This window comes from Aedes albopictus, chromosome 3, assembly GCF_035046485.1.
Source record: "Aedes albopictus strain Foshan chromosome 3, AalbF5, whole genome shotgun sequence".
NCBI lineage: Eukaryota > Metazoa > Arthropoda > Insecta > Diptera > Culicidae > Aedes > Aedes albopictus.
This window is the reverse complement of record NC_085138.1, coordinates 356,736,111-356,750,716: the sequence shown is the minus strand read 5'-3', so window position 1 is coordinate 356,750,716 and position 14,606 is coordinate 356,736,111. Positions and strand designations below refer to the sequence as shown.

Genomic DNA, 14,606 nt, shown 5'->3' with positions numbered 1-14,606 from the left:
CTTGAAGGAACTTGAAGAAAGTGTTTGTAAAAGTTTCTGAATTTCTAAAGAAAACTCATATAGGAACTTCCGAAAGAATCTCCGAATCGTTGTAAAAAAAATGTTCGTGGAATTGCTTCTTCTGAGGAAACGTTTAGAGGAATTCTTGGAGACACCTCTGGAGAAATTCCAGGGCAATATGGAAAAAAATCTGACAATATTTCTGGAGGAATTCCTTTGGAATTTTATGAAGAAATACAAGCATGAACTGATGTAGCAATCCTTGAAGAAATTTCCTATACAATCTCTTAAGGGATCCCAGGAGGAATTTCGGAAGAAATTTCTGAGGAAACCCGTGGACCAGTTTCAAGATGAATATGTTGAGAAATTTCTTTGAGAACTCCTGAAGAAATGCCAAGGAAAATTCCTGGGGGAATTCCTGAAGGAATCTCTGTAGGAATTCCTGGAGAAATTTTCAATGAAACCCATGAACAGGAATGCATAGAGAAATTCTTGCTAAACTCATTTTTAGAAATTCTGCGAAAATCTTCTTTCTGTAAACATTTCAGAAACTTTATTGAAAAATCCTCAAAAATCCCCAAAGGAACTTTTGGTGGTGAACCTGGAACCTGGAGGTGATCCTGGAGAATTTTCTAGAAATATGAGGAAAAATTCTTGCAAAACTCATGTAAAGAATTCTAGCAAGAATATCCCTTCCGCGATAATTTCAGTAAAAAATCTTTCAATAATAAAAAGCACGTTACTTGTTTTCTAAGGATATTTTTTTTTATTTTATCACAGCCTGCTACAGTTTCTTGAAATAAGACAGTACACCATCTTCGGCCAGAGGCCGCACAGACTGAACATTACAACCTTTTTTTATACATCAGACAATGGAGGACTACACATATAACACCCAGTGGCCCAGTGGAGAATTTTTCGTTTGACGAAAAGTTTTCTCCGACTGGAGCGGGAATCGAACCCACACTCCGAGGCTTACGAGACACTCATACTTCTGCCGCCGCTAACCGCACGGCCACGAAGCCCACAAGTAGAGAGAGAGTATTTTATTGTGACGTACACTCAGGCAAATAAACCTAAGATTATCATAAGGTCTAACTTATGAAATGGCCTTTAAACAATTCATAACGGCTAGAACGATTTTCATAAGGTCGGTCTATGACGCAGAATCGACTGACAGTTTGGCTTTTATACACATTTAGCAACACGATATTTTCAAGCGTCGATAGCCGCGTGGGTTGGGCATGAGCTCAGTGATCTCGACGTTCATGGAACGATTCCAGTCTGCATCATTTTGTGATTTTTCTGCTCTTTTCATAAGTTTATCTTATGTAATTAGGTCATAATAAGCATGTTCAATTTTCATAAGGTATTCTTATGGCATCCATACTTTACAGTTATGGCTAAATTTCATAAGGTATTTTGATGAATTTCGGTAGTTTACTTCGCTGAGTGTACGGATATGCAGGAGATCTTTTGATGACTCACGAACAAGCATTTTTATATACCGACAAGGCTGGAAGACATCACTGAAATGGTGGCAGAGATCAATGAAAATCTGAGAAGATCCGGGGAAGTCTATTGAGCTTCCTGAAGGCCTACGGAGATGACTGTTTTGCCTTTATCATATACAAAAGAGTACGGATTGGGGGGGGGGGGGGGGGGGGGGATTCTGGGATTGTGTGACGAGCCATGCATAAAGTATGGGAAAATATGCTACGAGGGGGGGGGGAGGGGGAGTAAGAACTTGGCCAAAAAATGCTACGTCATTTATGGACACTCACTCCCAAAACGGAGTTTTTGAATACAGTAAGGTTTTTTTACGCGGGGGATACGTACCGCGTAAAAAAAAAAACTCAGTTCAAAATTCAAAAAAAAAACGCGTAAAAAAAGTCTCACCATTTCTCGACGAATCGTGCAAAAATAAGACGATGAAAAAAAATTGTATGAAGTTTTCATTTACGCGGCCGCGTCGCGTAAATAGAAACCGCGTAAAAAAGACCTGACTGTAATCTGTAAACAAACCGTTGATGGGAGGTGATGCTTTGAAAAACTTTTTTTATCGAGCTTTTTTAAATTTTCAGAAAAATCGATAGTTTTACAAATCTTAAATTACACTAGTTTACAAAATAAAACGAAAGTCGTGAACTTCTTTCAATGACCAACATTTTGATTCATAGTTATGTGCTGATTTCCAGACCGTTCTTCATAAGCATTGTTGGCGCCGAGAAATGAAAGGCCGCACACTGATTTCAAACAGCTATATTTTCTTGCTTCAATATTTCAGTGGCGCTTTGTTAAATACACAATGGCCTTTCAATCAACGCCCTTTACGGTACGATTAGGTGTAACCCTTTTTAGCTTTAGTTCAATTTAGGTTAAGCTAGTATGTAAGTATATAAGTAGTAATTAACTAATTCACTTTAGGTTTAACTAGGGCTATCAAATTTAATCTCTAATATTAAGAACAATGGACCACATGTGCAAATTGGTGAAGTAACGATAGACGAATGTCTGACTGACATTTCAGCCGTAGAGCAGCCGTAGACATTTCATCACACATAGTTCGGTAGCTCGCGATCTGGCATTTGGACGACCGTGTTGCCAGTTCTCGATGTCCCTGTGGTAACATCCTCCCCCGGGTGCGGTCCACTGGTCTCGCTGACCGCACAATCACTCCTAACATCGAGTACCGCCAGTTTCGATACCGGCCGGCGAAGAACTCCCGCTGCAGTCTTTATTATAGCTTGGCGCACGTGGCCATCCGGTGCCCTGATCGACTCCGTCACGGTTTCACGGATCCATCCGTTCCGTTTACTTCGTCCGCTATCAGTACGAGGTCCCCGGCTCTCACTGATCGAGACTCCTCAAACCATTTCGACTGTTTGCGGATTGCTGGAAGATACTCCTTCAGCCAGCGTTGCCAGAATCGATTGAGGTTCCGCTGGATATGGTTCCAAGAATCCCGAGAGGTTCCTTGCTGAGACTCTATGTCCACGCTTGGCTGCTTGATTCCATTGGAACTGCCCAGCAGAAAGTGGTTCGGGGTGAGCGCCTCGGATTCCGCGGAATCAAGCGGTAGGTATGTAAGTGGTCTAGTATTTATAATTCCCTCTGCCTCCACGATAACAGTATGCAGCCCTTTATCGTTGAGTTTCCCTTCGGTGTACGCATCCCCAATCGCTGCCTTCACTGATCGGACGCGGCGCTCCCACGCACCGCCCATGTGCGGAGCGCTTGGCGGAATGAACGTCCATTTCGTGTTCGCGCTGATGAAGGTCGCCGTTACTCCTTCGTTGATCTGTTCACGCAGCGATCGGTCAACCCCTCTGAAATTCGTAGCATTGTCGCTGAAGAACTCCACTGGTGCTCCACGACGACAGACAAATCTTCGGATGCAGGAAACGAACGATGCTGCTGATAGATTGTAGGCCACCTCGAGGTGGACAGCGCGGACGTTCAGGCAGGTGAAGAGCGCAATCCACCTTTTTACGTTCGTGCGACCCTGTTTAACTAGCAGTGGACCGAAATAGTCCACTCCGACGTAGCTAAACGGACGAACACTGATTGCTAATCGCTCTTGGGGCAGCGGAGCCATCGGAGGTATAGTCGGAAGTGCTTTACGAACCTTGCAGAATTGGCAGCTTCGGCTAACTGCTTTCACCACAGATCGAAGTTTCGGTATGACGTATACTTGACGAACTTCGTTCACCACTGTCTCGGAGTTTGCATGGCGATAGAGGCGATGATATTGTTCGACGATAAGCTCTGTGCAGCGATGCTTCCTTAGTAGGATAACTGGAAAGCGCACGCTGTAATGGAGATTCTTCGCTGGTGCAATTCGGCTGTTCTGCCGCATCAACCCCTGCTTATCCATCATCGGCATTAGTTGGTGGTATATAATGCTCGATCTGTCGATCGTTTCCCGCTTATCTTCCGTCAAGATTTGATTGTTCTGCAACGTCGCAACTTCATCCGGAAAGGCTTCCATTTGGACATGTCTTAGGATGTGAACTTCTGCTGCACTTAGTTCCGGCTGGGTTAGCCGACTGCTGTTTTTCTCTCCTTTCTTCCTGGCGTTGTTTATAAAACGTAGCACGTAAGCCACACTACGCTGCAACCTTTCCCATTTTGAGAATCGCTCATAAGCAATCACCGACTCCCATATAGCATGAGGGAAAACTGACGACCGGGCCTCCTCAGACGTGTCCACCACTGGATTGGTAGGTCTCGGCCAATCGGCTTCCGGCAGGACTAAGAAGTCTGGCCCGTTGAACCATTTGCTGTCTCGACTGAAGTAGGGTCCACTTCCCCACTTTGTTGCTTCATCTGCCGCGTTGGATTCCGATGGCACCCATCTCCATTCGTCGGCTGTCGTCGTCTCCAGGATTTCTCCAACTCGGTTGACCACGAATGGCCGGTAATTTCTCGGTTCTGCACGAATCCACGAAAGCGCGATTGAACTGTCCGTCCATAGAATTCGTTTTGTGATGGAAATTGAATGGTTGGCTTGCACTAACTTCAGCATCCTTGTTCCAAGGAGACATCCTTGTAGTTCCAGCTTCGGTATAGTCATCGGTTTTAGCGGCGCGACCTTCGCTTTCGCAGCGATCAGGCTACATTGAGGAATGCCATGGATGTTGAAGGTCCGAAAATATAATGCACAAGAGTAGGCTAGCGAACTGGCATCTACGAATACGTGGAGTTCGGCATCCTCGTATGTACGTACTGATGCTTCCGGAAAATAACACCGAGGAATTCGAACGTTTTCGATGTACGATATCATCTTGACCCACCTACGCCAGTCTGAAAACTGATCGTCGCCAACTTCGTCGTCCCATCCTGTTCCCACTCGCCACAAATCTTGTACAAGAATCTTGCCATGGATCAAAAACGTAGCCAATAGCCCGAAAGGGTCGAACAGTGTCATTACACAGCGTAACACTTGTCTCTTCGTTGGTATTCTTCCGCTTTCCAGAAGAGATTGAACTTCATCGCTCATTCGAGTGCTGAACGATAGTTCATCCGTCCGTGGATCCCACAACATCCCGAGCACACGCTCAGTATTGGCGCTCGCTGTTATCAGGCTTTTTCTGGCAGCAGCTTGTTTTTCTCCAAGGTGCTGTAGGACGCCCTCACCTAGGCCCTCACTATTTGAGATCCAATTTCTCAATTCGAATCCACCGTTGCGAAAAATCTGACGAACTTCTTCGTGAGAGAAGCTTCTTCCTCCGACCCAAAGCTATCCAGGTAATCGTTTACGTAGGTACTTTTTAGTATACCTTCTGCCGCTCTGGGAAACTGGCCACTGTGCTCCAATGCGTTCTTATTCTTTATGAATTGGGCAGATGCTGGAGAACACGTCGACCCGAACGTAGCTACATCAACCAAGTAGATCTCCGGATCTTGAGCTGGATCCACACGCCATAGAATCCGTTGTGAGTGCTTGTCGATTGCACGCATCAGTATCTGCAAAAACATTTCTTTCACGTCCGAGCAAACTGCGATCTGAAATTGCCGAAAGCGGAACAGCACTCCTAACAGCGACACCAATTGATCAGGGCCTTTAAGCAGCATACTGTTTAATGAAACGCCGTTTACCTTTGCCGCAGCGTCCCAAACGATGCGTGTCTTCCCTGGCTTCTTTGGATTGGTCACCACCCCAACTGGCAGATACCAAATTCTACGAGGGTCCGCTTCTTGGAGTTCATCGTTCGTCGCTTTATGGATGTAGCCTTTGTTTTCGAAGTCGTGGATCTGTCGGACTAGATTATCCTTCAATGCTGGATCCCGTAGCATTTTCCATTCCAGGCATTCTAGTCTGCGTAACGCCATCCAGTAGCTATCGGGTAACTCGAAGTCGTCTTCCTTCCACAGTAATGCCGTTTCGAATTTGTTACCGACCCGAACCGTTGTTTGTTCCAACAAGTCCAATGCTCGCTGCTCTTCTTTTGAACGCAGAGTAACATTCCCTTATCCAGCTTCTTCCACGTCGTAGAACTGCTTGATGGCTTCATGAGGATCTTTATTCGTCGTGCATTCACAGATGTGGAAATTGTATCCACCCTTTGTTCCAGGTTGTTGCTTCCCATAAACGCACCACCCAAGTCTGGTTTTAACTGCAATTGGTCCGTTCCCGGTCCCTTCTCTTGTCTTGAGAGGAACCGCCAGGTGCAGATTATCGAGTCCAATCAGAAGCTTCGGCACGGCGTTCGTGTAGCTCTGTACAGGCAGCTGCTTGAGGTAGTCGAATTGTTTTACTGCTTCTTCTAATTGAAACGTTTGACTCGGAAGATTAAGATTCGCCACCGTACAAACATTCGACATCCTAAACCGTTTCTGCGAACCAGCCCCACCGACGGTGCCAGTGACAGCCTTTGACTTCCCCTCGATTCTCGATGTGTGACCCGTCCACCGAAGGCATAGTGGCTGGGTTGTTCCATCCACTCCAAGTTGCTCCGCGATTTCGCTCTCCATCAAGGTTAGCTCGGATCCCTCATCTAAGAACGCATACGTGTTCACCTCACCAGTTTGCCCATATAGAGTAACGGGCACGATCTGAAACAGGACGCTCGATCCAAGATACTGATGAGTGTGATTCTCCGCGTGTTGGGTTAACGCCGTAGCTGCATGCAACAGCGGATGGTGGCGATACTGGCAGCCGTCCACATTGCAGCCAGCGGTTGCTGCTTGTGCACGATCGCCTACCATGGCTGAATAGGCAAATCTGGCACAGCGACAATGCTCTTACTTTTCGCCAACGTTCATCGACGGTCAAATCCTTGAATCCCGAACACTCTCGTAACCGATGCCCCGCCTTTCGGCAGAAGAGGCAATCAAACTGCTTGGCTGTCGTCGACGGTTGATCCTCAACGGCAGTGGTGCTCAGGTTGATGTATACCGCGGGCCAAATTGAGATTTTGCGTCTGAGCCGCGGGCCGCAGGATAAAAAATATCTTTAAATTGATTTAACTTTATCATAATTTTATTATAGGAAAATCATAGATTTTTGGAAAATTTCGACAAGTGTCTCTTGCACTTAAATTCTTTCAAAGATCTCAGGTTGACCATTGAAGACATGTTGAGAGTCGGAAATTCTTTCCAATTGTGAATCATCTGTAGTAGCGAATCATTTATTGCTACTTATGGCTTATGGTGTGTAGATTCCATTTTCAAAATCAAGCATCAAAGTATAGAAGAAACTGTAGCCACAGACTGTAGCATGGTGGAAGTTTTATATTACAAACATAATATTTGCCTAAAGTTATTGCTCACTACTAATTGTATGAATTATTAACCAAACAAAAGATTTTGTGGAAAGTATTGAAAGAAATGAGTCTTGGACTTGTTTTCCATTTTACCTCCGTAAGACCGAATATTTCAAAATAATGTTTAATTTTACAGTTAGGATTAACATGAACTAAAATAATTTTTAACACTACTTTTTCAATCATGAAAAATTATTAAAAGTATTGATGTTGATATTGAAATCATTTCATAATAAATGAAAAATAGACATTTGCTTAACATTGAGCATTAAAATCATATTTTTCATCATTTTGAACATTCAGTAATATATTTCCAAAGTACTCTGCGGGCCGCATTCAAGAGCTTCGAGGGCCGCATGCGGCCCGCGGGCCGCAGTTTGAACACCACTGCTCAACGGTGTTACCTGTGTGAGAATTGACATATCCTCTGGACTTCGGTTTGTCCTTGCTTCTATTGTGTTCCGGTTCGAATAGGACCGCACTAGCTGCATCGTTGACGATGTTTTGCATGTAGTTACTGAATGTTTTCAGGTTCACTATGCCGAGACCACGCTTGTACCCAGCCCATACCAACTTCTGGTCCGATGGTAGCTTCCCGACGAGTTCCTGAAGAAGCATCGGGTTGGATAGGTTTGCATGTTCATTGGCTGCTTCAATATGGTCGCAAAGGGATTGCACTGCCATACCATATTCGATCAAACCTTCCAACTTATCGGGTTTTGGAGCGGGAATCTTCCTCACCTTCTCCAGCAACGCGTTGATCAAAAGCTCCGGACGTCCGTACCGAAAACGAAGTGCCTCGATGACTTGCGGAACCGCTGCTGGCAATACTAGTCGGCTGCGCACCGTTTCGAGGGCGGGTCCTTTGAGACACCGTTGTAGACGGAGCATGTTCTCCCCATCTGTATAACCACATGATGCCGTTGTGTATTCGTAGTTGGAAATAAAAATAGGCCAATCGGAGGGATCACCCGAAAATTGCGGCAGATCGCGAGCCAATGATTGACGCGCGGCAAGCTGTTGCGGTGATGGACCGCCTCGATAATAATTCAGGCTCTGTCGTTGCGGCTGCTGATGTTGCTGTTGCTGCTGTTGTTGCTGCTGTTGCTGCTGCTGTTGATGCTGCTGCCGCTGCTGAAGTGGCCGGGGAAACCACTCTTCAAACGACGTAGACGGCATGTTGCAGGTCGTGGAGCGCGCGAGGGGTTCGCGCTGCTGTTGAGTGTAAGCGAAGCGGATGCGAGATTGCTGGCGGCTATCGAAAGGAGTTTGTTCGATACCGCGGAAATCATACTGTTGGTCCCTGGTAAGGGGAATCGTGGAGGACTTATGAGGGACATTACCACCGTATACTTTATTGAGGGAACCACTTTCATTAAAGCTACTCTTACCTGCAATACCAACCTCAGTTGAATAGGTTTTCTTGTGGGCACCCAGGTTTCTAGGCTGCTGGTTACCTTGGTGTTGGTCCCCGGATGGATTTGGACAACTGTACCGATGCTGACCAATCGGCGGACTGATGCTCCACTCGGTTGGGTCTAATCCGAGTTGCCTTTTACACTGCTGTAGCTGACGCCTTAGGTCTTCGATTTCCTCTCTGCCTGGAACGGCTTGCAACTGGCACCGTTCCAACTGCCTTTCCAAACCATGAACTGCATCTACCAGATTACGGTTGTCCGCGGGCTGAGCGGCTGCTGGTGAGTTCGGATCACCTCCCACCGCGCCACTTTCTTGCTCCGGGTTACCGTTGGGGACATCGGCTACCAGTCCTCCGCTTTCACGACCACTTTCCCGACTTCGGGAAGCAATCGCCTTGTCCATCAGTTCCAACTGTTCGTCCAGTCTGGACGGTCCAGAAATTTCTTTTGCAGTTCATGTTCCATCCGTTGTCGCTCAAGCTCCTGAGTTGTTTCAGCAGGGCGAGATCACGCTGCATACTGGTAGTGGAACCGTTCGGAGAGGTATTCCCTGTCGCCACGTGTTGGTTCTGTTGTGGCGATCCAACGCAATTGTGGCACATCCATGATCGGTCGCTAATGGATTCCGTCACATTGACGCACGAAAAGTGCCACCATGAATCACACGTGTCACACTGCACATAATTTCGATCGGCGTCCGGATTATCGCAGGCAGAACAGTTGCCATGCCGTAAATCCGCATCTTCGCCTGGGTTCGTCATTTGCACGATGAAATTTTGAAGATTGTTGGCGCCGAGAAATGAAAGGCCGCACACTGATTTCAAACAGCTATATTTTCGTGCTTCTAAATTTCAGTGGCCTTTCAATCAACGCCCTTTACGGTACGATTAGGTGTAACCCTTTCTAGCTTTAGTTCAATTTAGGTTAAGCTAGTATGCAAGTATATACAGGGGATAGACAAAATGATCAGGACAGGCAAAATTTTCACTTTTCAAAAAATGTTCAATTAGCTGTAACTTTTCGAAAAGTGCATCAAATATTCTCATTTTTACTGCAAGTTCCTCAACTAGTTGTGTATCAGTGGACAAAATTTGGAAAAGATCGGACAATCCTTCACGAAGTTATAAAGGTTTTTTTAAAAAATGTAAAATTATCCGATAGCCAACTTTGAGCTGTTATATTTCCGGATTCAATAAACCGATTGAAATGAAATTTTGACCATTTATGACTTACATAATGAGCCATGAAAAACCATTGACTTAACTTAATATTCTTAACACCGAAGAAAACTATAACGATTAGATTATTTTTCGAATAAAACTCCAAATTATCCAAAACATCAACATCGTTTCAAAATTAAAGATGCAAATTATAGTTCATTTAGTTTCCCTCTAATTGACTTTTATATAAATGCGTTTTGAAGGAAAGTAACAACAAAGCCGCCAATAAATTGAAAAAGTAATGGGATGCATATTAAAAATAGACCAATTTACTAAAAATCCGTGAAAAAAATAAAATCGCTATAACTTTTTCGCCTGTTAAAAATTTCAAGTTAAGTCAAACGTTTTCTAGAGTTCATTATATAAGTCATGAATGGTCAAAATTCCAATGCAATCGGTTCATTGAATCCGGAGATATAACAGCTAAAAGTTGGCTATCGGATAATTTTATCTTTTTCAAAAATCTCTATAACTTCGTGAAGAATTGTCCGATCTTTTCCAAATTTCGTTCACAGATACACAACTAGTTGAAGAGCTTACAGTAAAATTTTGAGAATATTTGATGCACTTTTCAAAAAGTTACAGCTAATTGAACATTTTTTGAAAAGTGAAAATTTTGCCTGTCCCGATCATTTTGTCTATCCCCTGTAAGTAGTAATTAACAAATTCACTTTAGGTTTAACTAGGGCTATCAAATTTAATCTCTAATATTAAGAACAATGGACCGCATGTGCAAATTGGTGAAGTAACGATAGACGAATGTCTGACTGACATTTCAGCCGTAGAGCAGCCGTAGACATTTTATCACACATTGTTCGGTAGCTCGCGATCTGATATTTGGACGACCGTGTTGCCAGTTCTCGATGTTCCTGTGGTAACAAGCATTTAAAGTAGAACAGTTTTTGAGTTTTTATTACAAATCAAGCTGCACAGTAATTTACTAAAATTTAAATATTTTTTTATTTAAAGTAGAACAGTTTTTGAGTTTTTATTACAAATCAAGCTGCACAGGAATTTACTAAAATTTAAATATTTTGCGTTGCAGTCAATCAATTTTCAATATTTTTGCATAAATAGAAAGCTGAATATAGAATGATTTGACCATCCGTTCACAATTTTTGCGGCAGTTTGATGAAAGTCGAGATATTCGTGTGTATATGGAACGATCTCCTCAAATTTTAGCAAAATGGTAGATAAACAAATCCTTTAAAAAAAAATATTTCAAACGTTTTTTCGCAATGTTTATTTAAAATTTAAGATATTAGCGAGTTGCCGTAAAAATTTCAGCTAATTCGGAGCATTGGTTACGGAGATAATGAGAAAATGAGATGCATGAAGGGACCAACTTTGCTAAAAAATAAAACAAAAATCGATTTCATACTGTCAGCCTTGTATGGAAAGTCGAAAAACTTCCGCTCTACTGTAAATTCTTAGAGAATTCCATTGGTAATTTCCTTGGATATTGCTTTGGCAATTTCTTTGAAAATCTCTTTGGCGAAGAAATAGGCATTTCTTCTATAGTTCAACTTTTTTTTGGAAATTCTATCTATGGAAATTTTTGTGTAAAGAATAAGCAGAACAATAAAAGTTCACAAACAGCAAACAATTTATTTATTTTAAGTTTTCATCGGCTATATTCGATAACACTAGTTTACTCGGTAAGCTGATGATCATTTTAAGTGTAGAATCATGCCCTGAGTTCGAAAACGTGAAGCTAAAAAAAAATACAGTAGAATAATTTTTTTCGACTTCCCATAAAAGGCTGACAATTTGAAATCGATTTTGTTCTATTTTTAAGCAATGTTGCTCTTTTCATACACCTCATTCACCGTAAGCAATGCACCTATTGAGCTGAATATTTTACTGTAACTCACTTTCATCAATAGTACGTTGAGAAAAAAAATGAGTTGTTTTTTTTTCTTTAAAAAAATACAAATCTATTTAATATTCTGAAAATTTTGCTAAAATTTAAGTAGATTGCCCCATTTACTCACCAATGTCTCGACGTTCACCAATCTGACGCAAAAACTGTGTTCAGACGATTGAAACATATCAGGCCAAACATTTCAATAGGTCCTATCTGCATTCGAGAGGCTCTCTTTGTTCACTATCTCTTTCAATTATCGCAATGTAATGGTACACTTTTCAAATATTTTTGCGGTACAAATCAAAAGACGATTGTTTTCACCATCGTTCAATGCAAAGAGACAATCATAATACAAATAAACAGCTGAGATATTAACGAAAGAGAGAGAAACCAAAGAGAGCCTCTCTTCTGCAGATAGGACCTTTAGACATGTTTGGCCTGATATTATAATTAGCTTCCTACTCATAAAACAATTTTAAAAATTGGTTGACTGTTATGCAAGATATTAGAATTTTAGTAAAATCCGTATTTTTAAAAAACTGAAAACTCGATTTTAGGTAGAACTCAAAAGCTGTTCTATATTTTTTTTTTGTAGCACGGTCTCGTAATTAGCACTTAATTATGCATAAAAATGTTGGTCGTTGATACAAGTTTACAACTTTTGTATTATTTTGTAAACTAGTGTAATTTTTCAGTAATTCTATTGTGAACTCATGAGAAAATGGATTCAGAATTCCTTTTGCAACGCATTTGGAAATTCCTTTGGCAATTTTATCGGGATTCTTTCTACAGTTTTTTTTTGTATTTGATTGTATATGTTTTTATTTCTCCAAAAACTGTTTTGGCATTTCCAGCTTTTTTCGTAAATTTTCCAGAGAAATTTCTGTTGGGAAATTTCTTCAAAAATTAGTTTGGGAATTGCTTTAATGTTTCTTATAAAATTTATACAGCTAGTCCTTCGGGAATTCTTTCGGCAATTATGCCAGGAATTGTTCAACAACTCTTTGGTAATATTTCTTGGGAATTCCTTTGGCAGATTTTCAAAAGAATAGTCAATGGAATTTCAAAATCAATTTCCAATGTAATTCTTCATAAAAAATCCGAAAAAGTGCTCAATGGAAATGCCGATGGACTTTTCATATGTAGAAGGCAAATACGAAAGTGAGTAGTGATAAATGTTGAGTTTGCCGGGGCCCGTAGCATAGTGGTTACACGTTCACTTCATAAGTGGATGGTCATGGGTTGGATCCCAGCCCCGGCACTTGAACTTTTTCGTCAGTGGCTCTTCCTCCCGAGAGCAGCTAACAGCATCTGAGCATATGCTCTAACGGACCCGGAAACTTGGATATCGGCTAACGGCAACTCATAATGGACTCCCAATCGGACTGAAGAAGGAACAAGAGCCACACATCAACATCCTCGTGCTCATCATTCTACCCATGGACAGGGTAGAAAATTACAGCGCAACGGCAACCAGTACGATATAGTACAATTAGAAAAGAATACATTTAGGCGCTGTACAAAGTGTAAGTGCAGCCACCAATTGGAATCGCTCACGCAGTGCCCTGTTGGACAAAAGAGCTGTAAAATTAGGTTAAGTGGACGAAGAATAAAAAAAATGTTGAGTTTGAAACAAAAAAAAAAAACAGAAAAATTTCCTGATTTATACGTAATTTTGTGAAGATTCATAGTTCTCACTATTGCTCTGGAAAAGTGTTCTCGCGGTGTCGCGATGAATGTGAAGTCGGACTGAAAATGCAAACTTCCTTTATTATTAGTAATTTTATGAAGATTTTGTAGTTTTTTGGAATCGAACTTCTTCCAAATGTCTTGGAAACACGGGGGTTGTGATGATAAATGTTGAGCTTGAACCGAAAATACAAATTTTCTGTGTTTCACGTAATTTAAGACTAAGTATTTCCAGAGATTTCTGTGCAATATTTTTACTTCATCAATACGGGCAACTCATCATCAAAATATGTATGGAAACTATTCTACATTTGGAATAATTCCAGAAAAACCGCGTTTTTCAAAGTATTGGCTCCGAGTTTTTAAGTTCTCAAAAATACGGCGTCCTGGCGGAATGCCTTCTGGCCGAATGTCATTGAACCGAACGCCATTTGGCCGAATACCATCTGGCCGAATGGGTCGTTTGGCCGAATTATGATCTAAAGAATTCAGAGGAAGTTTTTGACACTTCAACTGCCACAATGTTTATCAAAAATATTTCCTTCCTTTTTATCATACACGCTATCTATTCTTCCTAGTTTTGCCATTAAGGGATAAGTTGGTGTAGAAACTGTCAATATTTAATCAAAGACTTTTCATTCTATGGATCGTAGGCTGTTTTTTCGAGTTTTACTGATGTTGAGAACAGTGACATAAATTACCATGCTCAATGCTCATTGTTAATTTTTCGGCCAAATGGCATTCGGCCAAATGACCCGGAACCCAAAAATGCAATTGTGGTCCAATCGATATTTCAAACATGTTACATATATTCATCTAAAAGGCTGGGAAAATGTATTGCTTCCAAAATGTTCCAAATCGGATGAGAAACGGCTGAGACATTAAACTTTGAAAAATACCGCTCCCACTGTTTTGAGGCTTAGCGGTAGTTGGTCTAAGTGATTTATAGCATGAAGTGGAAGTGGTAATGTACATGGGTTCATCCACTCGGCCAAACCTTGTACATTCGACTCGTGCTAACAAAAACATATGTTTGCAACTTGTTTTTTTAATTATAAAGTCAGCCAAAAATGTCAAAGCATAACATTATCAGCAGGTAGAAACCCATTATTTGAAACAGGTTTGGGTTATACCTATTTATACT

At 41.9% G+C, this 14,606-nt stretch overlaps 2 protein-coding genes across 2 annotated transcripts; both read right to left on the bottom strand.

Annotated features, from left to right (window-relative positions):
• Positions 1 to 2,785: 2,785 nt before the first annotated feature.
• Positions 2,786 to 5,047, bottom strand: LOC134290905 (uncharacterized). The gene has a single exon (XM_062858131.1). It carries the CDS (start codon positions 5,045 to 5,047, stop codon positions 2,786 to 2,788), a length of 2,262 nt encoding a protein of 753 aa, XP_062714115.1.
• Positions 5,048 to 5,973: 926 nt separating this feature from the next.
• Positions 5,974 to 6,711, bottom strand: LOC134290904 (uncharacterized). The gene has a single exon (XM_062858130.1). The coding sequence runs from the start codon at positions 6,709 to 6,711 to the stop codon at positions 5,974 to 5,976; it is 738 nt and encodes a 245-aa protein (XP_062714114.1).
• Between the last annotated feature and the right edge of the window lie 7,895 nt (positions 6,712 to 14,606).